Source organism: Anomaloglossus baeobatrachus, chromosome 11 (genome assembly GCF_048569485.1).
Source record: "Anomaloglossus baeobatrachus isolate aAnoBae1 chromosome 11, aAnoBae1.hap1, whole genome shotgun sequence".
In the NCBI taxonomy this organism is placed as follows: Eukaryota; Metazoa; Chordata; class Amphibia; order Anura; family Aromobatidae; genus Anomaloglossus; species Anomaloglossus baeobatrachus.
In genome coordinates this window covers 148,899,536-148,922,747 of record NC_134363.1, presented here as the reverse complement: position 1 = coordinate 148,922,747, position 23,212 = coordinate 148,899,536, and the positions used below count along the sequence as shown (strand labels likewise).

Genomic DNA, 23,212 nt, shown 5'->3' with positions numbered 1-23,212 from the left:
ACATCCAGCCTATATTACCGGGAGAAACACACAGAGCTCACATCCAGCCTATATTACTGGGAGAGACACACAGAGCTCACATCCAGCCTATATTACTGGGAGAGAGACACACAGAGCTCACATCCAGAATATATTACTGGGAGAGACACACAGAGCTCACATCCAGCCTATATTACTGGGAGACACACAGAGCTCACACCCAGCCTATATTACTGGGAGAGACACACAGAGCTCACATCCAGCCTATATTACTGGGAGACACACAGAGCTCACACCCAGCCTATATTACTGGGAGAGACACGCAGAGCTCACATCCAGCCTATATTACCGGGAGAGACACGCAGAGCTCACATCCAGCCTATATTACTGGGACAGACACACACAGCTCACATCCAGCCTATATTACTGGGACAGACACACACAGCTCACATCCAGCCTATATTACTGGGACAGACACTCAGACATCACATCCAGCCTAAATTACGGAGTCTGAGAGCTCACATCCAGCCTATATTACCGGCAGAGACGCACAGACCTCACATCCAGCCTATATTACAGTGAGAGACACACAGAGCTCACATCCAGCCTACATTACTGAGAAAGACACACAAACCAATAAGTCTAAAGTGTCTAGTGCTCCTCAAAAGTATGTATCAATATAGATTAAATGTGCAAACAAATGTAAAGAACTGAATGGGTACAATATAGACAAAATAACAATAATCAGAATGATCATTCAGGAGAAAAACAGAGAAAACAGAAGAAAGCCTCCAAGCGTATCACCACATTGTGCCTTCTTCAGGAAAAAAGCTGGTCTTTTTTATACATTCTCTTTCTTAAAAATTAAATAATTTGTGTCATATTTTAAAATATATCATAATGATCAAATCCAGACTTGTGGTTCCTCATTGATGATGATCGGTCCTATTGCAAATTCTTCGTCCCCAGTGTTTTTCCATTCCCCTTACTCGTGTGCATCACTCACCCATCTGCGGCTCCTCATCTGTTTGCATTTTGTGGTCGCTCTCTAGTGGTGACGCAGGGTCCTTCTTCCCAGTTGGAACATTGACACGATGGGTGACAGTTTTCGTGAGAGTATTACTGATCCGGTTTTTGTTCTCTACTTCTGTCATCCGGGCGTTCACTTTGTTAACTATATCTTGCCAGCTGAAAAAAACCCAAAAGAAAACACAAACCATCAGAAATCATTATTAAAGGGAATCTGTCAGCAGGTTTTCGCTATGTAATCTGAGAGCCGCATGCTGTAGGGGTTGAGACCCTGATTCCAGCGATGTGTCACTTATCAGGCTGTTTTAATAAAATCCGTGTTTTCTCAGCAGGAGATTATCACTAAAGGACTAGTTGTCTCATGCCATGTAGTCCGCCATAATTATAAACTCTGTATGACCCCACCCACATCACTGATGGGCAGCTTTCTGCCTATGCACAGAAAACAGAACGCTGCCAATTCTCCTCTTCCCTGCACATCCAGGTGTTTTTGCCTCTATGCCACATATTATAGGATGAGGTCATATGGGGTGAATCAATAATCTATTATACTGCCATTATTTGCTTTAAAAGGCGAATTTAATGGCGATACCACAGCGTATTTAGGGAGGGAGGAAATCTAACGCCCCGAGCACTTCTAAATTGTAAGGAGGTAATAATGGCTTTCATTGTCACCCCGCTGAGTCAACAAAAACAAAGAAAACTCCATTAAGGTTTTTGGCACAAATTTTCAATCACACACAAAAGTGAAGTGCCAGGACTCACTTTAGCAAATCTTCATGGGGAGAAGACGTCGCCTCCGGGTTTGCTCGGGAAGCGTGATTAAGGGTATGACCGCACTTTGCAGTTCAATTCCGCAGCGTGTAAGACACTGTGTGCGCGTCTCAGAACGCAGCTGAAAAAGCTGCGTTCTGAGACGCATTCGGCAGAACGCAAAATGCGGACATTCCTGGTGAGAATTCATGCGTTCTGGATGCTTTCTCTGCCATAGACAGAGTGGGAAAAGCATCCAGAACGCACATTTTTCACAGTACGCACCCACTCGGCTCTGCAGCATCCCCATAGACTTGCAGCAGAGCCGAGTGAGACCGCACTGTCACTGTCATTGTTGGCTGCGGACAGTGCCGCGCGATCAGAATGAACTTGGATGAACTTCACCCGACTTCATTGTGATCACGCGGCTCTGTGCGTGTGCCGCGGCTTGATTTGCGGTCACACGTGAAGGACTCACCTGTGATCGCAAATCCCCTGAGTGACTGCAGTGAGCCGCGCGATCAGGTTACTCGCGGCCACAGCTGCAGTCCTCCACCGGAGCGGTGGCTGCGGGTAACCTCAGTGACAGCACAGCTGATCGCGTGACTCACTTCAGTTGCTGCATGGAGCTCACAGGAGCAGCGGTGTTCTATGGCGGTGTTTTTGAGGGGTTAATAAAGTGGTGAAAGAGAGTGTTTTTTGTCTTTCATTACAAATAAATGATTTTTTGGGTGTATGTGTTTATTTACTTTAACTTACAGGTTCATCATGGAAGGTATCTCGGGGAGACGCCTGCCATGATTAACTTAGGACTTAGTGGCAGCTATGGGCTGCTGCCATTAACTCCTTATTACCCCGTTTGCCACCGCAACAGGGCAATTCGGGATGAACCGGTAAAGTCCCGGGAATTCCAGGCGTCTGCTGGCTGATATTGTTAGGCTGGGGGGCTCCCCATAACGCGGGGCTCCCCATCCTGAGAATACAAGCCTTCAGCCGTGTGGCTTTACCCTGGCTGGTATCCAAATGGGGGGGAACCGCACGTCGTTTTTTTTCATTTATTTAATTTTTTTACTGCTCGATATAGACACGCCCACCGGCGGCTGTGATTGGTTGCAGTGAGACAGCTGTCACTCAGCGTGGGGGCGTGTCTGACTGCAACCAATCTTAGGCACCGGTGGGCGGGGAAAGCAGGTAATACGTGATGGATTAATGAGCGGCCGGCATTTTCAAAAGAGAAGAAGCCGCCACAGTGTGAACGCCGTGCAGCGCCGCGCCGGTAATCGGGGATCGGTGAGTATGAGAGAGGGGGTGGGAGGGAGAGACCGACAGACAGAGAGAGAGATAGAGACATAGAGAGAGACCGACTGACAGAGAGAGAAAGACAAAAGAAGTGCCTTTGTTATGTTAAAAAAAACATGTGGATCGCAATAATAATGCAATGCAGCACACTGCTTCACATTTTGGCAGCGATTTTCTACAACTCATTGATTTCAATGGGTGTAGAACGCAGCCAAAATGGCAAAAACAATTGACATGCTGCTTCTTTGAACGCATGGTTTTTGCCACAAAATATGCAAATTAAACGCTGCGTTTGGAACGCAAAGTCCGGACTAGAAATCCCCATTTTCCATAGACTTTGCTGGAAAATCAAAACGCATGCATTTTGGCATTAAAATGGTGCTTCTCAAAACGGACCCAAAAAGCACCTGAAAAGCAGGTGGAAACGCAAAGTGCGGTCATACCCTAAAAGATACAAGACCTTAATGTTTCTAAAGGCTGCTTTACACGGTACGACCGATTGTGCAATTTCACAATCGATCGTGCCCGCCCCCGTCCTTTTTGCGTCACGGGCAAATCGCTGCCCGTGGCGCACAAAGTCGGTAACCCCCGTCACACGTACTTACCTCTCGTGCGACCTCGCTGTGGGCGGCGAACGTCCACTTCCTGGAGTGGGAGGGATGTTCGGCGTCACAGCGACGTCACACGGCCGCCGGCCAATGGAAGCGGAGGGGCGGAGATGAGCGGGACGTAAACATCCCGCCCACCTCCTTCCTTCACATAGCCGGCGGCGGCCGCGTGACGCAGGTGAGCTGCTGTTCATCGTTCCCGGGGTGTCACACGAATCGGCGTGTGCTACCCCGGAAACGATGAACAACTAAATTAAACGATATTATGGAACCTAGCGACCAGTACACAACTCACGATTTGTGAGCGATACTGCGTCGCTAGGAGCTGTCACACAGGCCGGCATCGCCAGCAATGCCGGATGTGCGTCACAAAAACCGTGACCCCGACGATCTATCGCACGATAGATTGTCTGGTGTAAAGCAGCCTTAAGAGGAAGAGTTCTCTTATGGACCCCAGAGTGGATGTTCAGCTGACGGCCATCTCCCCCGATTCCCTCATACATGGCAGTGCTCGGTGCACTCCAGTGTCTCCATGAGAGAGTCGCCATCAGACTCCTCCAGTAGGGACGTCTCACCGGGGAGAACAAAAGGATGAACTGTCGGAAAACCAACCCAACATCATCTGTTGCGGGAGAGTCGAGAGACCCACACTCATTAGACCATTGACCGATCCCACTGAGGTTGATGAGGTTCTGATACTTTTAGGCTCCAGTGCTGCTCCTGATGTCTATTACTGTCTGAATTGCTGACATAAAGTGGACAGCGCTGCAGCCAATCAGTGAGCTCAATGCCTTTAAGCAGCTCATGCCATCAGGTCAGGCACAACCGCTGAACTGACTGATTGGCTGCAGCATTGTGAATGTAGCACTGCAGCCAAGCAGTGAGCTCAATAGCTTTAAGCTGCTCATGCTGAACTCACTGATTGGCTGCAATGCTGTTGATGCAGCACTGCAGCCAATGAGTGAGCTCAATAGCTTTAACCTGCTTATTCTGTCTGCTCATGCTGAACTCACTGATTGGCTGCAGTGCTGTCGATGTAGCACTTCAGCCAATCGGTGAGCTCAATGGCTATATGCTGTTTATGCCGTCAGCTCAGTCAGAACCTCTGAACTCACTTATTGGCTGCGTTTTTTATGAAGCACTGCAGCCGATCAGTGAGCTCAACAGCTTTAAGCTGTTCATGCCATCAGTCCAGGCACAACCGCTGAACTCACTGATGGCCTGTAGCGTTTTTGATGAAGCGCTGTGGCCAATCAGTGAGTTCAGTGGCTTTAAGCAGCTCCTGTCGTCAGCTCAGGCAGAACTCAGACTGGCTGCAGCGTTGTCGATATAGTGCTGCAGGAAATCAGTGAACTCAATGGCTTTAAGATGCTCATGTTAGCTGAGGCACAACCGCTGAACTCACTGATTGATTGTCAAAGTAGCACTGCAGCCAATCAATGAGCTCAATAGCTTTAAGCTGCATATGCTGTCAGCTAAGGTAGAACTACCTTAACTGATTGGCTGCAGCGCTGTCAATTTGACGTCAAGAGTGCAAACAATAACAGAATCAGGATCGACGGCAGAGACTAAAGGCAGCGTCACACGCTACGATATATCGTGCAATCTGTCGTTGGGGTCACGGATTCCGTGACGCACATCCGGCATCGTTAGAGATATCGTAGCGTGTGACACCTCCGAAAGACTGTTAACGAGCAAAAATACTCACCTTATCGTTGCTCGTTGACACGTCGTTCATTTTCATAATGTCGTTCCTCCTTCTGCGCGCTGGTTGTTCGTCGTTCCTGTGGCAGCGATGTGTGACACCCCGGGAATGACGAACAACAACTTACCTGCGTCCCGCCGGCAATGAGGAAGGAAGGAGGTGGGCGGGATGTTACGTCCCACTCATCTCCGCCCCTCCGCTTCTATTGGCTGGCCGCTGTGTGACGTCGCTGTGACGCCGAACGTCCCTACCCCTTCAGGAAGTGGATGTTCGCCGCCCACCGCGAGGTCGTGCGGGAGGTAAGTACGTGTGACGGGGGTTAACGACTTTGTGCGCCACGGGCAATGAATTGCCTGTGATGCACAAACGACGGGGATGGGTGCGATCGCTCATGCGATCGCCCGATCTATCGTGCCGTGTGACGCCGCCTTAAGCCTTGGACCTGGGGAGGGTGAGAAACGTATGGTTTTTTTTTTGTTTTGTTTTAAACAAACTGCAGCAGAGGATTCTAATACAGGAAGGGAATACATTCTGATATACAGTTTTACTTATGATATTCATTTTTGGTGAAAAATATTGGGTGGCGTGTTACACTGAACCCTATCATTCCCGATTCTACATTTATTGCATCATTGTATACATTCGCGCATTTTACTAGAGAAAATACTGCATTATTCCTGTGCTCCGGGTGGCTGCACAAATTGCTTTTTTTGCTTTGCGACCGGGAACACTGAAGGAAACTACAAAATCTTGTACCAAGTGCACAAGGTCCCTCTGCCTGTGCATCCGGTCCCCGCAGGTGGTGTCTACCCCGTGGTTCCCGGCGGCGGATCACAAGTCACTCCGTGTATGGACGCCTTTAAGACTCAGCTGTAAAAATCTAAACTCATTTCAGCCCATGATGGAGCAGAAGGGATTAACCAGCGTGAAGATCTGAGTCACCGCAATAAGGATAAAGAATTAGAGGCAGAATGAAAAGCCTCGGCACTCCACCACGCACCTGCGAATCGACACTTGTTTATTGGCATCCTCGGCACTCACGGTGGGGGGCTTTTTATCTACGACTCCCGGGGGGCCATGACCAACTTCATTTTTTGGCTTTTGGTCAGGCGGCATCACTTGTTGGTTCTCAATCTGAAATATACAAGAACAGTGCTATGTATATTATAAATTCCATACATATTAGTTTATCATAAAGCATTGTAACTAATGGGAAAAACTAAAATAGATTGTTCATCTTTAAAAGCGATTGGCTGCAGCGGTCACATAAACAATTAATAAACAAGTCTGAGAGGTAAATATATATATTTGATTAATCTATACATGACCCTGGGGCTATTAGGCTATGTGCACACGCTGCATCTTTGTGGTGACAACAAAGATGCACGTTTTTGGCCTAAAAAATATGCACCCGCGTCACAAAAGCTACATCTGAAGCTCACAGTGAGCGCCATAAAGCATGATTGCCTGCTGTGAGCTCCATGCAGCGACTGAAGTAAGCCGCGCGATCAGCGGTGACGTCACTCGGGTGATTTGCGGTCACGGGGGGAGGACTCCAGCTGTGGCTGCGGGTAACCTGAGTGACATCACTGCTGACCACACAGCTCACTTCAGTTGCTGCATGGAGCTCACAGCAGGCAGTCATGTTTTATGGCGCTCACTGTGAGCTTCAGATGCTGCAGTGGTGGAAGCGTCTTGGGACTTCGTGTGAATTATGTTGGACCTGCAGGGGTCTTTTGGGGGTTAATAAAGGGGAATAAGAGGGTGCTTTGTTGTCCTTTATTTCAAATAAAGGATTTTTTCGGTGTTTGTGTTTATTTACTTTCAGATTAGTGATGGGGGGTGTCTCATAGACGCCTGCCATTACTACTCCAGGACTTAGTGGCTGCTGTGGGCTGCCATTAACTCCCTCATTACCCCAACTGCCACCGCACCAGGGCAATTGGGAAAAGCTGGGTAAAGTACCGGGACTGTTGCATCTAATGGATGCGGCAATTCTGGCTGATATTTTTAGGCTGGGGGGCGCCGAATAACCATGGATATGCCCAGCCTGAGAATACTAACCACCAGCTGTCAGGCTTTATCTGTGGTGGTATCAAAATATTTGGGGATCCTATGCCAATATTTTTATTTATTTATTTTACTGTACAATATAGACCCGTCCACCAGCGTCTGTGATTAATTGCAGTAAGACACGCTGTCAGTCAGCGTGGGGGCTCGTCTGACTGCAACCAATCAAAGATGCCGGTGGGTGGGGTAAATATGAATATGTATGAGCCTAATGAGCGGCCCGGGAAGAAGAATGAGAGGCCGCGGGAGCAATGTGACGGCCACCCTGGTGACTCAGTAAGTATGAAGCGCTTGCTCCTACCCCTTTGCGTCGGATTCTGGTCCCCATTGACTTTATATGGGGAGCAGCAACTGGCCATATACCAGGGATCAATCCCCCGCCGAATCAGCGGGGGATTGATATGCCAGTCCTCTGAAACGCAGGGACAAAACGCAAAAAAAATTGACATGCTGCATCTTTGTGGTCACTACAAAGATGCAGCAAAGAAAACCTGCACTGTGTGGACAGCAAAAATGAAATCTCATAGACTTTGCTGGGGAAGATAATGGTGCAGTTTTGATACCAAAACTGCAGCCGAAAAAAGTGCAATAACGCGTCAAAAACGCAGCGTGCGCACAAGGCTTTAATGTCCACTTTTACTCAGTCGTACTACGCAACGCTGATACTTGTAGATAACCAGATGAAGATGGATACTGAGGAGGATTCCGAAATTTGGGAAGTAATAAAAATAATCTTAAAAATTGGCAATATGTCCGTTTATGTGAACGAAGACTAGTAGCTGGAGATATAACATCCTCTTTGTTCACTGAACCTTGGCAGACAGTTTGTTTTCTTACTTAATTTGGCCCCCCCAAATTTTTTGTCATTGGGTTTCCTTTAAAATGTTGCTCCATTGACCTTCTGCATCTTCTGTGTTGCACGGTCTATAGTTGGCTGCAGAATGATCTAACTGAGAATCCATCAGTGAGCTCAAATGGGAGAGTTTCCTTTTTATCTGTTTTGTTCTCAGCTCCTTTTCAGATGATTTTATGTCCACAGATCACATCAAAGTTTAACGTTTAATCAAAAAAATGTTACTAAAACTAAACTGCAAAAATGATCTTGATCCCCAAATGCATGAATTTGAGTTTTAAATGTAATCTTTCAGCAGGTTTTTGCTATGTAATCTGAAAACAGCATGCTAAGGGGGTTATAAATAGATTTCAGTGATCTGTCTCTTATCACACTGTGTGTTGCTGTTTTCCTGCAATGTTTGTCTGAGCTTCAGAAGATTATCATTGCTGGACTAGGTCGACTAGTTCGGCACACCACCTGCTGTGATTAACAGCTCATTGCCCATAGACATTGTATATAGTAACAAAAAAAACCAGTGTTGCACTAAGTGTTGTAGTACTAAGATATGTGTAACAATGAGTATAGGAATATAGACATGCATTACTGCTATGGAAAACATGTAAACATTGAGATACTTATCACAAAAAAGGCCTGTTTTATGTGAGCCCAACAGCCAATGGCAAGGCGACCTTTTATTGTTAGGATGTGCCATCAGTCTTTTTCTAAGATTACAGGGCTTTGCCTTCTGATTGAGCACTCCTGCTCTTCAGCCTCAGGAGATTTTAATTCTCCATTTGCAGGTTTCTATCTGCCCATAAATTATAGGATTTTAACCCAAACAAAGGCATTAGTTTGATAGGGACCCAACAATAAGAGGTCACCTTGCCGTTGGCTGTTGGGCTCACATAAAACTGGCCATTTTTGTGTGCTGAGTATCTCAATTTTTACATGTTTTTCATAGCAGTAATGAATGTCTATATTCTTATATTCATTGTTACACATATCTTAGCACCACAGAGTGCAACTGTCTTTTTTTGCTACTATGTTTCATGTTCAGTTTGCACCTATTCACGTTAGAAAGTTAGCATGTGCCATCAGTCTTTTTCTTTGATTACAGGGCCATAACTTCTGATTGCGCACTAATTGTCTATTTGCAGGTTCCTGTCCACCCATAAATTATAGTTGTTTTTAGCCCAAAGAGAGGCATTCGTTTGAAAGGGTCCTAACAATAAGAGGACGCCTTGGCGTTGGCTGTTGGGCTCAGATAAAACTGGCCATTTTTGTGTGCTAAGTATCTAAATTTTTACATGTTTTCCATAGCAGTAATGCATGTCTATGTTCCCATATTCATTGTTACACATATTTTAGCACTTCAGACTGCAACTGTCTCTTTTTGTTACTATGTTTCATGCTCAGTTTGCACCTGTTCACATCAGTTAGGAAAGTGCCATCAGTCTTTTTCTTATATTGCAGACATTGTATATAGAGAGCCTGGTGTGGGTGTGGTTAGCTCTCTCATCTCTGCTGCATTGCTTAATCTTAAAGCTCTGATTGTGTCAGAATGGCTGCAGCCAGCAATCTAAGTGATACATCGTTGGATTCAGAATCGAAGTGATACATCATTGGATTCAGAATCTAAGTGATACATTGTTGGATTCAGAATCTAAGTGATACATCATTGGATTCAGAATCTGTGATACATCGTTGGATTCAGAATCTAAGTGATACATCGTTGGATTCAGAATCTAAGTGATACATCATTGGATTCAGAATCTAAGTGATACATCGTTGGATTCAGAATCTAAGTGATACATCGTTGGATTCAGAATCTAAGTGATACATCGTTGGATTCAGAATCTAAGTGATACATCATTGGATTCAGAATCTAAGTGATACATCATTGGATTTAGAATCTAAGTGATACATCGTTGGATTCAGAATCTAAGTGATACATCGTTGGATTCAGAATCTAAGTGATACATCATTGGATTCAGAATCTAAGTGATACATTGTTGGATTCAGAATCTAAGTGATACATCATTGGATTCAGAATCTAAGTGATACATTGTTGGATTCAGAATCTAAGTGATACATCGTTGGATTCAGAATCTAAGTGATACATCGTTGGATTCAGAATCTCCTTGCCTACATCATGCTGTTCTCAGATTAGATACCAAAAACCTAGTCACAGATTCCTTTTAAAGAAATAAGTCGTCAAACCCCTAAGTCTGCGCAACAAGGATACAATTAGAAGAAAAAAAAGCCTAAAATATGTGCACCTCTCTGTGGTCCGGCAGACTGTTAACTGTCCTGGTAAATCTGGAAACATGGCTGTCATTCTGCACTCCTGGCCTTATGGGCGCTGGGTGCACAGGGGGACTTTGGCGGATGGAGCCCCCTTGTCCTCCAGGCTGGCCCTGTGCCAGCTGCTTCCGATCTCTGCTGCATTGCTAAATCTTAAAGCTCTGATTGTGTCAGAATGGCTGCAGCCAGCAATCTAAGTGATACATCGTTGGATTCAGAATCAAAGTGATACATCATTGGATTCAGAATCTAAGTGATACATTGTTGGATTCAGAATCTAAGTGATACATCATTGGATTCAGAATCTAAGTGATACATCGTTGGATTCAGAATCTAAGTGATACATCGTTGGATTCAGAATCTAAGTGATACATCGTTGGATTCAGAATCTCCTTGCCTACATCATGCTGTTCTCAGATTAGATACCAAAAACCTAGTCACAGATTCCTTTTAAAGAAATAAGTCGTCAAACCCCTAAGTCTGCGCAACAAGGATACAATTAGAAGAAAAAAAAGCCTAAAATATGTGCACCTCTCTGTGGTCCGGCAGACTGTTAACTGTCCTGGTAAATCTGGAAACATGGCTGTCATTCTGCACTCCTGGTCTTATGGGCGCTGGGTGCACAGGGGGACTTTGGCGGATGGAGCCCCCTTGTCCTCCAGGCTGGCCCTGTGCCAGCTGCTTCCGGTCTTCTCCATTCTTCTTACTTCCTTGGGAGTTCGGAGGCACCTGGGGGTTACGTTCTTTGAAATCCTAAAAAACAACAATAATAATAATGAGTCGGACGGCCAAAAGGTTCTGAAAGGCGATCCCAACTTTCACATCCACGCTCACAAGTGTTTGTAGAGGAGGGAAAAAACCAGACCTGGCTTGAGCTCCCGGCTACACTGAATACAATGCAGTTTAGCTCATAAAATATTAAAACCATAAAAGACATAACAAGAGCTGTCACCGAGGAGCAGAAAATGCCAAGAACGGGAGGACTGCATTATGATTCAACTGCCAAAACCTATTAAAAGTCTCGGGGGATGTCCTCCTCGCTCCAAAATAAGACGCTCAGTGGTGAAAAAAAAAAAGTACAAAGAGCAGATGTAAGAAGCGTATAATGTGCCGGCTTCTTGTAGACAGACATTTTCTATTAATATTAACATCTGTTAAAACATTTACAATGTAGCACACATCTCCTTATAGTAAAGGATTCTGCCAGGATAGGGTTAAAAAAGGTACAAACAATGTCAGAAGGGGGCACAAAAGCATTTATTTAAATGTTTAATAAACAAAAAAAAAGTTCTCCTACCCACAGAGGGTAAAACCAAGGACTCCAAATCCGTGGCTCTGGAATCCCGAGATAGGGGCTCTGCAGCCCATCTTGATATACACATATTCATCCTCCACTCCATTCATTGTCTATAGGACTGTGGAAGAAAGTATTAGGCCATTTACGGCAATTACATAGAGAATGAATGAAGCGGAAGCCGAAGATGCGCATCTCCACTCCTTTCAAGATGGGGCCAAAGAGCCACATATTTGGAGTTTTATATATATTATTAACTAGAGCTATTGAGACCTGATGAGACTGGTGCACTTGTAGCTCCCCACGGGGCAGGTGGTTGTCACGGATGGCCTTGCCCAGTTCCGTTGCCCCAAGGCATACAGTAAATGGTGGGGGAAGCGGGATATTGGGAAAAGTTCGTCGTGACACCACCTGTGGTATGCGGCCAGGGAGTAGACGCCACTACCGGGTTCCTCGCCGGGGCAGGTGTTATGGCAGCCGGGATGGTATCGCTCCCCAAAGGCGGAACGGGCCCCGGGTGGATGATGAGGGCTAGAATGGCGGTTGACGCCTAAGCGCTGGGCAGCGGCGCCGGTAAGGATGAGCCAACACAGTCTCTGCGGGTTCAGGGTGTAGTTTACTCACAGCTTCAGCTGCCAGCCCGGTCACACTGGTCACTGCTGTGATGGGCTCCGGTCGATCCCGGATCCGCAAGAGGTCAGAACCGGTCCGGTAGTCTGTGGGCCCTTCCTCCTGAGGCTTGAAGCACTTAAAGTCCCTTTCATACTAGGTAGAGTACTGTTCCCTATGCCAGTAGCGGGGATCCCCTTGAGTCTGACCGTGATCTAGACCCCGGGAGTCCTATATGCCACTTGGCTCTGGAAACTTGAAGAAGCGTGGAACTTCTCCGTCCGTCAGAATCTGGTGATGCAACATGGCATTACACCACCCTAGGGTGCTGCAACCTAAACAGCGCTGGTCCCGGGGGAACTGACACAGTATCCTAATCAGTGACCGTTAAACTCTTATGTCCCACAAGAGCCACCGGAAAACACGTCTGCGCACTGTCACTCCTGCTGGAGAACTCTCTGTTTTCTGTAAACTGTGTGTGTGGCTCCTAACCCCCCTGGTGGATGCTCCTCCCAATACCCAGGTCCTAAGCTAGTTGGAAACCCCTTTTATACCCGACCCTAGCCCAGTCCCCAGTGGGGAAGGGGCAACCCATGTGTGTATGTGGTTGTGAATGATGAAACCGGTACCGACCTCCTTTTGGATCCATGATCAGCTCCACACCCTGAGTGGGGTGCAGTACCCTGTGGCGACCTGAGCCTCAGGGGCACCACACACTTACAATGCCAGAATGGCTGTATGGTCCTGTTGGAAAGTTTCGGCACTAGGGGCATTCAGCTTTTGGAGAATCAATGTGAAAATGACTGTATGATCATGCTTTGAATCTAAGCAAGTACACCGGCCTCATCAGATTTAAGAGCTGTGTGCACTTTGCATTGCATTATCTCAAAGCACATCTTCTTTAAACACCTGCTGAGGATTTCTTCAGTAGATTTCGGCTTATTGCAGTGCGACCTGTGGAGGGGGAACTCTTTAATAGAGATGAGCGAACCCGAACTGTAAAGTTTGGGGTTAGTACCGAACATGGACTGTCCAAGTTCGGAGTTCGGGTGCTGTACGTATTCGAACCACTTGATCGAGCATCGGGGGGGCTTAGGTACGCTCGGGGCCATTGCATTCTTGGAGATGGAGGTTTGCAACAACTGCAGAGCCACAGGTTGGAGACAACTAGCGGCTCAGCCATACACTCGTGAGAATAGAGGACTAAGTTTCCTCCATATTTTGCGAAGGTTCCAGCGTGCTGTGGACAAATGTCACATTATCTTATGTCGGATGCGTCGGTGCATGTCGTCCTGCTCCGATGCGTGATGACAATTCAGCTCTTTCTGATACATCTAGTTTCCAGTTACCTTCTTAGTGTCTGTCAGGGATTGCTGGTGTTCTCTGTCAGTGACCGAGTCTTTGAAGCTTGGCATTTTCTTCAATGCATCCTTTAACTGGCGGAATTCCTCCATCTGAGCCTAGGAAAAGCCAAACCATATAGTAGATAACGGATCTGGGACACAGCAGGTACAAGCAACTTTTATTTATTTCTTTGCAGATGGGGTGCAAACAACGACTAACAGCATCAATTACAGTGTTCATGCACCGCACATATCTAAACTGCCTCAGCACAAAGGGTTATCAGTAGTGATGAGTGAGCACTACCATGCTCAGGTGCTCAGTACTCGTAACTAGTGATGAGCGGGCACTACCATGCTCAGGTGCTCAGTACTCGTAACTAGTGATGAGCGGGCACTACCATGCTCAGGTGCTCAGTACTCGTAACTAGTGATGAGCGGGCACTACCATGCTCAGGTGCTCAGTACTGGTAACTAGTGATGAGCGGGCACTACCATGCTCAGGTGCTCAGTACTCGTAACTAGTGATGAGCGGGCACTACCATGCTCAGGTGCTCAGTACTCGTAACTAGTGATGAGCGGGCACTACCATGCTCAGGTGCTCAGTACTCGTAACTAGTGATGAGCGGGCACTACCATGCTCAGGTGCTCAGTACTGGTAACTAGTGATGAGCGGGCACTACCATGCTCGGGTGCTCAGTACTCGTAACTAGTGATGAGCGGGCACTACCATGCTCGGGTGCTCAGTACTGGTAACTAGTGATGAGCGGGCACTACCATGCTCGGGTGCTCAGTACTGGTAACTAGTGATGAGCGGGCACTACCATGCTCGGGTGCTCAGTACTGGTAACTAGTGATGAGCGGGCACTACCATGCTCGGGTGCTCAGTACTCGTAACTAGTGATGAGCGGGCACTACCATGCTCAGGTGCTCAGTACTCGTAACTAGTGATGAGCGAGCACTACCATGCTCGGGTGCTCAGTACTCGTAACTAGTGATGAGCGGGCACTACGATGCTCAGGTGCTCAGTACTCGTAACTAGTGATGAGTGGGCACTACCATGCTCAGGTGCTCAGTACTCGTAACTAGTGATGAGCGGGCACTACCATGCTCGGGTGCTCAGTACTCGTAACTAGTGATGAGCGGGCACTACCATGCTCAGGTGCTCAGTACTGGTAACTAGGGATGAGCGGGCACTACCATGCTCGGGTGCTCAGTACTGGTAACTAGTGATGAGCGGGCACTACCATGCTCGGGTGCTCAGTACTGGTAACTAGTGATGAGTGGACACTACCATGCTCGGGTGCTCAGTACTCGTAACTAGTGATGAGCGAGCACTACCATACTCAGGTGCTCAGTACTCATAACTAGTGATGAGCGGGCACTACCATGCTCAGGTGCTCAGTACTCGTAACTAGTGATGAGCGGGCACTACCATGCTCAGGTGCTCAGTACTCGTAACTAGTGATGAGCGGGCACTACCATGCTCGGGTGCTCAGTACTTGTAACTTCATGAGCGGGCACTACCATGCTTGGGGGCTCAGTACTCGTAACTAGTGATGAGCGAGCACTACCATGCTCAGGTGCTCAGTACTCGTAACTAGTGATGAGCGGGCACTACCATGCTCGGGTGCTCAGTACTTGTAACTTCATGAGCGGGCACTACCATGCTCGGGGGCTCAGTACTCGAAACTAGTGATGAGCGAGCACTACCATGCTCGGGGGCTGAGTACTTGTAACTAGTTATGAGCGGGCACTACCATGCTCGGGTGCTCAGTACTTGTAACTAGTGATGAGCAGGCACTACCATGCTCAGGTGCTCAGTACTCGTAACTAGTGATGAGCAGGTACTACCATGCTCAGGTGCTCAGTACTTGTAACTAGTGATGAGCAGGCACTACCATGCTCGGGTGCTCAGTACTCGTAACTAGTGATGAGCGGGCACTACCATGCTCAGGTGCTCAGTACTCGTAACTAGTGATGAGCGGGCACTACCATGCTCGGCGCTAGGTACTCGTAACTAGTGATGAGCGGGCACTACAATCCTCGGGTGCTGGTACTGGTAACTAGTGATGAGCGGGCACTACCATGCTCAGGTGTTCAGTACTCGTAACTAGTGATGAGCGGGCACTACCATGCTCGGGTGCTCAGTACTGGTAACTAGTGATGAGCGGGCACTACCATGCTCGGGTGCTCAGTACTCGTAACTAGTGATGAGCGAGCACTACCATGCTCAGGTGCTCAGTACTCGTAACTAGTGATGAGTGAGCACTACCATGCTCGAGTACTCAGTACTGGTAACTAGTGATGAGCGGGCACTACCATGCTCAGGTGCTCAGTACTCGTAACTAGTGATGAGCGGGCACTACCATGCTCAGGTGCTCAGTACTGGTAACTAGTGATGAGTGGGCACTACCATGCTCAGGTGCTCAGTACTGGTAACTAGTGATGAGAGGCACTACCATGCTCGGGTGCTCAGTACTAGTAACTAGTGATGAGCGGGCACTACCATGCTCGGGTGCTCAGTACTGGTAACTAGTGATGAGCGGGCACTACCATGTTCAGGTGCTCAGTACTGGTAACTAGTGATGAGAGGCACTACCATGCTCAGGTGCTCAGTACTGGTAACTAGTGATGAGAGGCACTACCATGCTCGGGTGCCCTGTACTCAAAACTAGTGATGAGTGATAATTTACTTTTACTGTACGATACTGACCAAAAGACAGCGTCTGTGATTGGAAGCAGTCAGCTGACATGCTGTCACTCAGCATGGGGGCGCATCTGAGTGCAACCAATCACAGCCGCCGGTGGACTGGGAAAGCAGTGCATATGCAATGAAAGTAAATTATCGGCCCCAGAAGTGAATGCGTGGCCTGAAAGCAGCGTACAGCCGACCCAGGGCCTCGGTAAGTACAGCGCGCGTGCTCCTATTTCTTCTATCAACATTTTTTATATAGTCTTATATGGGGCCCGGAATCCGGCCCGGAACTGGATTTTAAGAACCAGATAACACGGACCCGCCGGTCCCGGTTATCTGCATGTACGCTCATCACTAGCTGTGACACTATCGATACGACTTCAGTGCTGCAAACAACAGACACTGGGAGCAGTGGCGGAGACTTGGTGGTGGACCCGGGGAAGGTGAGATAGTCCTTCAGTTTGTGTTTTTTTTTAAAAAACAACCATAAATAATAATTTTATTAATAATAATAATAATGACTATGATAATAATAATAATAATAATAAAAATAAATAATAATAATCACTATGATAATAAATAATAATAATATTAATAATAATGACTATGATAATAACAATAAATAATAATAATTATAATAATAATAATAATAATAATAATAATAATAATAAATACTGACATAATGCACATCACATCAAACTATTAATTAAAGGAGTTCTCCCGCAATAAAAATAAATAAATAAGGGAAATAAGAATCATGATCAATAAATTCCTAAATATTTTTAATTACAAAATCACACTGGTTTTGTCTTCAGAAGTAATCACTTTAGAATTACAATGGCTTCCATCTTGCTTCACTGAAAGAAGCCTGCCCTAGAATATTAATAGGCCAATTTGCTAATTAAAGGAATTTTGAAATTTATTTATAAACATTGTTCTTTCTATTCCTTGAGAAGAGTTTTAAAAGGGAAACAATAAAACACTCCGGATATATGTCCCTTGTACTGAACGAAAGCTCACGTGACAATCAGGTTTAGTTATGCATCATTGCATTAACGGTCGTTATGTGGATAAAGATCTCCTGTACCTTTAAGAATTCAGTAGCTGGAGGTTTTATATACCACAATGGTAATGTGCATAGAATAGTAAAGGAATAAGTGACATTCTGCCAGTTGTGTCAATCACAGGTTACAATGGATTGGAAATACCTTGTAAAAGCTTTTATAATATATGGGGGTGTAAACTCCGAACAATCAAAGGGGGGGGGGGTGAATAGTTATATAACTATAACATCAGTCACATATTTTTACCCAGTTGAAGTAAGAATTTGCAGCCTGTTATTTCCCATGACGTTACCACTCCTCATCCTCACTAGCCGCTCTCTTCCAATGAAGGAACCCTTCACTTATATTGGAATACAACTGCCTGGGTCATTGCACCTACAGTATATCACAAAAGTGAGTACACCCCTGACATTTTTGTAAAAATATTTTATTACATGCTTTCATGGGACAACACTGAAGATCTGACCTATACAGTGTCAGTGTGCAGCTGGTAAAACGGGAAATCTGATGTCCTCTAAATAAGTCAACACACAGCCATTAATGTCTAAACCGCTGGCAACAAAAGTGAGTACACCCCTAAGTGAAAACAGCCAAATTGTGCCCAAAGTGTCACTATTTTGTGTGGCCACCATTATTTTCCAGTACTGCTTTATCTATCTTGTGCATGGAGGTCACTAGAGCATCACAGGAGCCGCTGGATCCTCTTCCATCCTCCATGACGACATCACGCAGCCTGTGGATGTTACAGACCTTGCGTTCCTCCACCTTCTGTATGAGGAGGCCCCACAGATGCTCCATAGGGTTTAGGTCTGGAGACACTTGGCCAATCCAGTACCTTTACCCTCAGTTTTTTTTAGCAAGGCAGTGGTGGTCTTGGAGGTGATTGGGGTCATTACCATGTTGGAATATGAAGGGAAGGGATCATGCTCTGCTTCAGTATGTCACTGGATATGTTGCATTTATGGTTCTTTCAATGACTGTAGCCCCCACAGCCAGCAGCACTCATGCAACCCCAAACCATAACCCTCCCACCACCATGCTTGACTGTAGGCAGGACACACTTGTCTTTGAACTCCTCACCTGGCTGCCGCCACACACGCTTGACACCATCTGAACGAAATAAGTTTATCTTGGTCTCATCAGACCACAGGATGGTTCCAGTAATTCATGACTATAGTCTGCTTGTCTTCAAAAAACTGTTTGTGGGCTTTTTTGTGCATCATCTTTAGAAGAGGCTTCCTTCTGGGACGACAGCCATGCAGACCAATGTGATGCAGTGGGCGGCGTATGGTCGGAGCACTGACAAGCTGCCCCCCACCCCTGTATCCTCTGCAGCACTCATATGTCTTTTCTGAAAAGACAACCTCTGGAAATGACACTGACCTCGCGCACTCAACATCTTTGGTCAACCATGACGAAGCCTGTTCTGAGTAGATCCTGTTTTGTTATACCACTGTATGGTCTTGGCCACCGTGTTGCAGTTGAGTGTCAGGGCGCTGGCAATCTTCTTATAGCATCGGCTATCTTTATATAGAGCAACAATATTTTTTCAGATCCTCAGAGAATTATTTGCCATGAGGAGCCATGCTGAACGTCTAGTGACCAGTATGAGAGTGTGTGAGAGAGAACACCAAATGTAACACACCTGCTCCCCATTCACACCTGAGATTTTGTAACACTGAGTCACATGACAACGGGGAGGGAAAATGGCTAATTGGGCACAATTTGGCTATTTTTACTTAGAGGTGTACTTAGACATTAATGGCTGTGTGTTGAGCTTTTTTAGCGGACACCAAATTTCCCCTGCACAACTGCACACTGACACTGTACATTGTATCATAGGGTCAGATCTGCAGTGTTGTCCCATGAAAAGATATAATAAAATATTTACAAAAATGTGAGGGGTGTACTCACTTTTGTGATCTACTGTAAGTGCCTTATAAAGATGGCCAAATGACTGGTCATTCACTGGTCACACTGCGGATAGACCTCTTTATTGCTCAGTTCACACTGAGTTTTCTGATGCAGATTTTGAAGCAGATTTACTTCCAAATCAACACCAAGAAAAGTATTTAAGAGGGATTTTTAGGATTTTAAAGCAAATCTGATTTATCGTTCGGCTTTACATATCCTCTGTATATGATACTCTCATACTTATTACCTTTTATACATTGTTGGACCCATATATAATTGGGGTGTTCTCTTACACATGTCTGTACCATTTACTATGGCAGATTTCACAAATTTAACAGCTACAACTCGGCAGCAAGTTTTTGACAGCTACCAGAATAACAAGGATTTAAAGGGGTTGTCTACTAGAGATCTCAGTAATAAATAAAGCTTCCTAAACAGGCAGACAATGGTTTGTGAAGACAAAAAGCAAGTCTGACTCTGCAGGACCCGTCATTTATGTAAATCCCATTAAAGTGGTTTTTACACTGTTAACACTGTAGCATGGGAGGGTGAATACCATTTGGCTTTGTTATTCTGGAAGTCTTAGGGAAAAACTTTGCTTAAAGTGGAAAACCCCTTTAATTTCATTGGATGCTGTGTAATACTTCACTTCTCCTCTGGGGGCACTGCAGGAAAAATCAATACTTGCTGCTGGGTTTCCTCATTAAATAACAGTTGATTGCGGGGGTCTCAGCTGTTGATTAAGCTGTGATCAGCCTTATTGGGGGATGCGGCTATTAAAAACATACAGTCCAAAGTCTGCCATGTGAGGTTCAACTTCCAAAAACACATCCAAAAGCTTAATAAACTCAAAAATGGGTATTGTGGCTAATCTATGGAGTCCTAGGCCATGCCTAACCGCAGGGTTACTCCTGATGGTGGTGATGTCTGAGTCCCATTCCTGACTATGCTCCTGACCAGTACTAGTTTGATACCCACCTCTCACTATGGAAGGATGGGGCAGGAAGGGGGTTAAAAAACAGATATAGACAAGGGAAATAGACAATGAAAGACTCAGGAGAAAAGCAAGAGCAGAAAGGTAACAACAAAAAGGCAACAAGAGTTGACTCCATAAACACACTCAGAAACAAGTATAGCAACCACAAGGTAGTCTGGGTCACAACACCTCACTAGACCAGCTAAGATAAACTATAGCTGGCATAGGTGGAAGTGTCCAGCCTTCATATATAAGAGGGGAGCAGATGTGATTAGCTTCTTCACAACATGTGATCAAAAGGAGACTAACAAGCAGACCAGCAGAGATTAACTCTTGCTAGCCTGCCTATGAATCACCACTCTGCAGGCGAACACCCGAGTCTGCCTGCGTTGATCACAGACATCCCAGAAGTTATCGGGCGAAGTGTCAGAGTCTGTAGTCTGAACAAAACCTGATGCCACCATGACAGTTGATGACGTTTGTAAGAATCTCATGACAGCAGTGCTATAACTAATGCAGGGAGAATGTATACACCATTATAAGAATGTGAGAAGGGTAGATCCAGTATAAGATCAATACTAATACATATGTAGCAGCGTATAGCCGGACAAACACACTGTGGGTATAATAAAGAGGACTGTGTATAATACAGAACAGAGACTTGTATAAGAGAATGGTTACAATAATCAATGTATGGATACTGTGGTCCTTTGGTGTCTGTCAATAGAAGGTCACAGCATTTGTCTGCACAGATTGCTCCCTGATTTTTTATTGTTCCTGCTGTCAGTATTCAGTTTACTATGTATCTCCTCTGCTGGGTTTTCATCCTTTTCCCTCTAGGACCCAGCTGAGCTTCTTTTCCCTTCGGCTGCTTGTCATATGTATTTCACCTTGGGTTTAAATACTCATTTTCCCCGGACTGGTGCTGGTGATACTATTCAGTTCCTTCACAAGCTCTGGTTGCAAGCAGGTGGCTTGTACTCATCTGTGGTATTGTTGCTGAACTTCTATCTGAGTCATCTAATGATAAGTAGTTTATGCTTTTTCCCTGTGTGTCCTCCTTGTGTCTTCTATAGTGGTTTAGCGTGGTTGATGAAAAGCTCATCCCATCCGTTCCCTATTTAGGGCCCAGCACTAGGGATACCTAGGGTCCGGTATCCGGATCGGCACATAGGAGTGGAACTTACCTAGGGTGGTGCTGGACTCCAGGGACCAGCAGTAGGTTTGGTCTCCCCCTTCCCTATACACATGGTTTTCCTTAGCTTTCGCCGTTCGCTTGGTACATCATCGTACCTAACGTGACAGATAAAGGCTGCTGTATGGCAGGATTCAGATAGTGGCATTTCAGCTGTCCTGACCCAAAAGAAAAGTAAAACTGGAAAAAAATGGGGGTCCAAACTGTGAAGTATTGCTAAACTCAGAATATAGTAAGAATGTGTCACGCTTCACTTGTGGGAGTACTGATTTTGAATGGAGAAAAAACTCCAACGTGCAGTTAGCAAGAAGCCCACAAGAGGGCGGTAGAACATGTGAAACGGGAGTCAGCAAGCCTAAGTCCAAACCAGGATGTCTCGTCAGTTCAGGGGAGTGAGCAAGCTGTAAACAGGTGGAAGAAAAGGGCTCAGACGCCAGGAAGTAACGTCAAGAGCCACAAGAGGAAAAGAGAACCAAAGTCAGGAATCGTAACCAAGGTCAGAAGCCGGGAGTAAGTACAGAGGAGGGGGAGGAGACAGACACGTGATGGGACCAGGGCACACAGGGCGACTAGACAGTACAAGGGAGACACAGGCCAGGGAGAGGTAAGCTGGGTAGCGGGACAGATCTGAGTCAGACTCACAGGAACCAGTTGCGCATGCTGCAGAGTAGGAACTATTACTGGCGGCGACCCGGAGGCAGCAGCACCAAGATATGGCAACATGACCTCTGGAAAGAGGCAAAACCGAACAAATCCCTCCCATGAGTCCTAAACCCCGGAGACACGATACATGCACCGGCTCACCAGCGGCAGAGCCATGCATGAATCAAGACAGAATGTTCCTGCAGCCACCACTAGAGGGAGCTCACTGCATACTATTCATCTATAGATCTCAACAGTATAACAGTATGCAAAATGCTCCCTCTAGTGGCGGCTGAAGGCAACTAGATCTTTATCATTGACCTTGGGGGAATTTGGAGCTATCAGAAGAGTGAAGCTCTGGCTGCTATAAAGCAATTATTTGCACAGATTTCTGAACTTGAAGGTAACGAGGAATTAAACAGTTGAACCTTCACTTTAAAGGAAGAGAATAGGGAACGTGAGATTTCTTAGCGGCATTTCCTTTCCACTACATAAGTGTAGCCGGAATCTGAGGAATCAGCAGCTCCCACCACAAGAATGCAAACATTGCTCGCAGCTCGAGCCGAGGCAGCGGAAATCAGGATTTACAAAGAGAGATGTGTGAATGTAACACGTAGGGGGAGGCTTTTCTTAAGATCGGCCAGTTCTAAACAGGAGATTAACAGGAGATCATGGGAGTGAAGGCGGCTAATTTACTAAGAGGCACGGTGCACTACACGTAACTGCATAACCTGTGAACCTACCCATGTAGAACATTGTATATGAATATTACGAGAAGTATCCTGAACTTTCCTTAGAACAGAAAATGAAACCTTATACAAGATAAGAATTGCGACATTTTATGACTTTTCCAGTAACAAATCTAAATCGGTAACTTGCTTTATATCTTCCGACATTT

At 46.0% G+C, this 23,212-nt stretch overlaps 1 protein-coding gene across 1 annotated transcript in view; it reads right to left on the bottom strand.

Moving 5' to 3' along the window:
• LOC142256962 (uncharacterized) overlaps positions 1-23,212 on the bottom strand; it is a 165,693-nt gene that overhangs the window by 60,556 nt on the left and 81,925 nt on the right. The window contains exons 7-10 of the mRNA XM_075328986.1: positions 13,835-13,945; positions 11,114-11,335; positions 6,374-6,507; positions 986-1,167 (exon numbers count right to left, since the gene is read on the bottom strand). Of these exons, the coding sequence (XP_075185101.1) occupies positions 986-1,167; positions 6,374-6,507; positions 11,114-11,335; positions 13,835-13,945 (649 nt within the window). The remainder of the gene's footprint in view (positions 1-985; positions 1,168-6,373; positions 6,508-11,113; positions 11,336-13,834; positions 13,946-23,212) is intronic.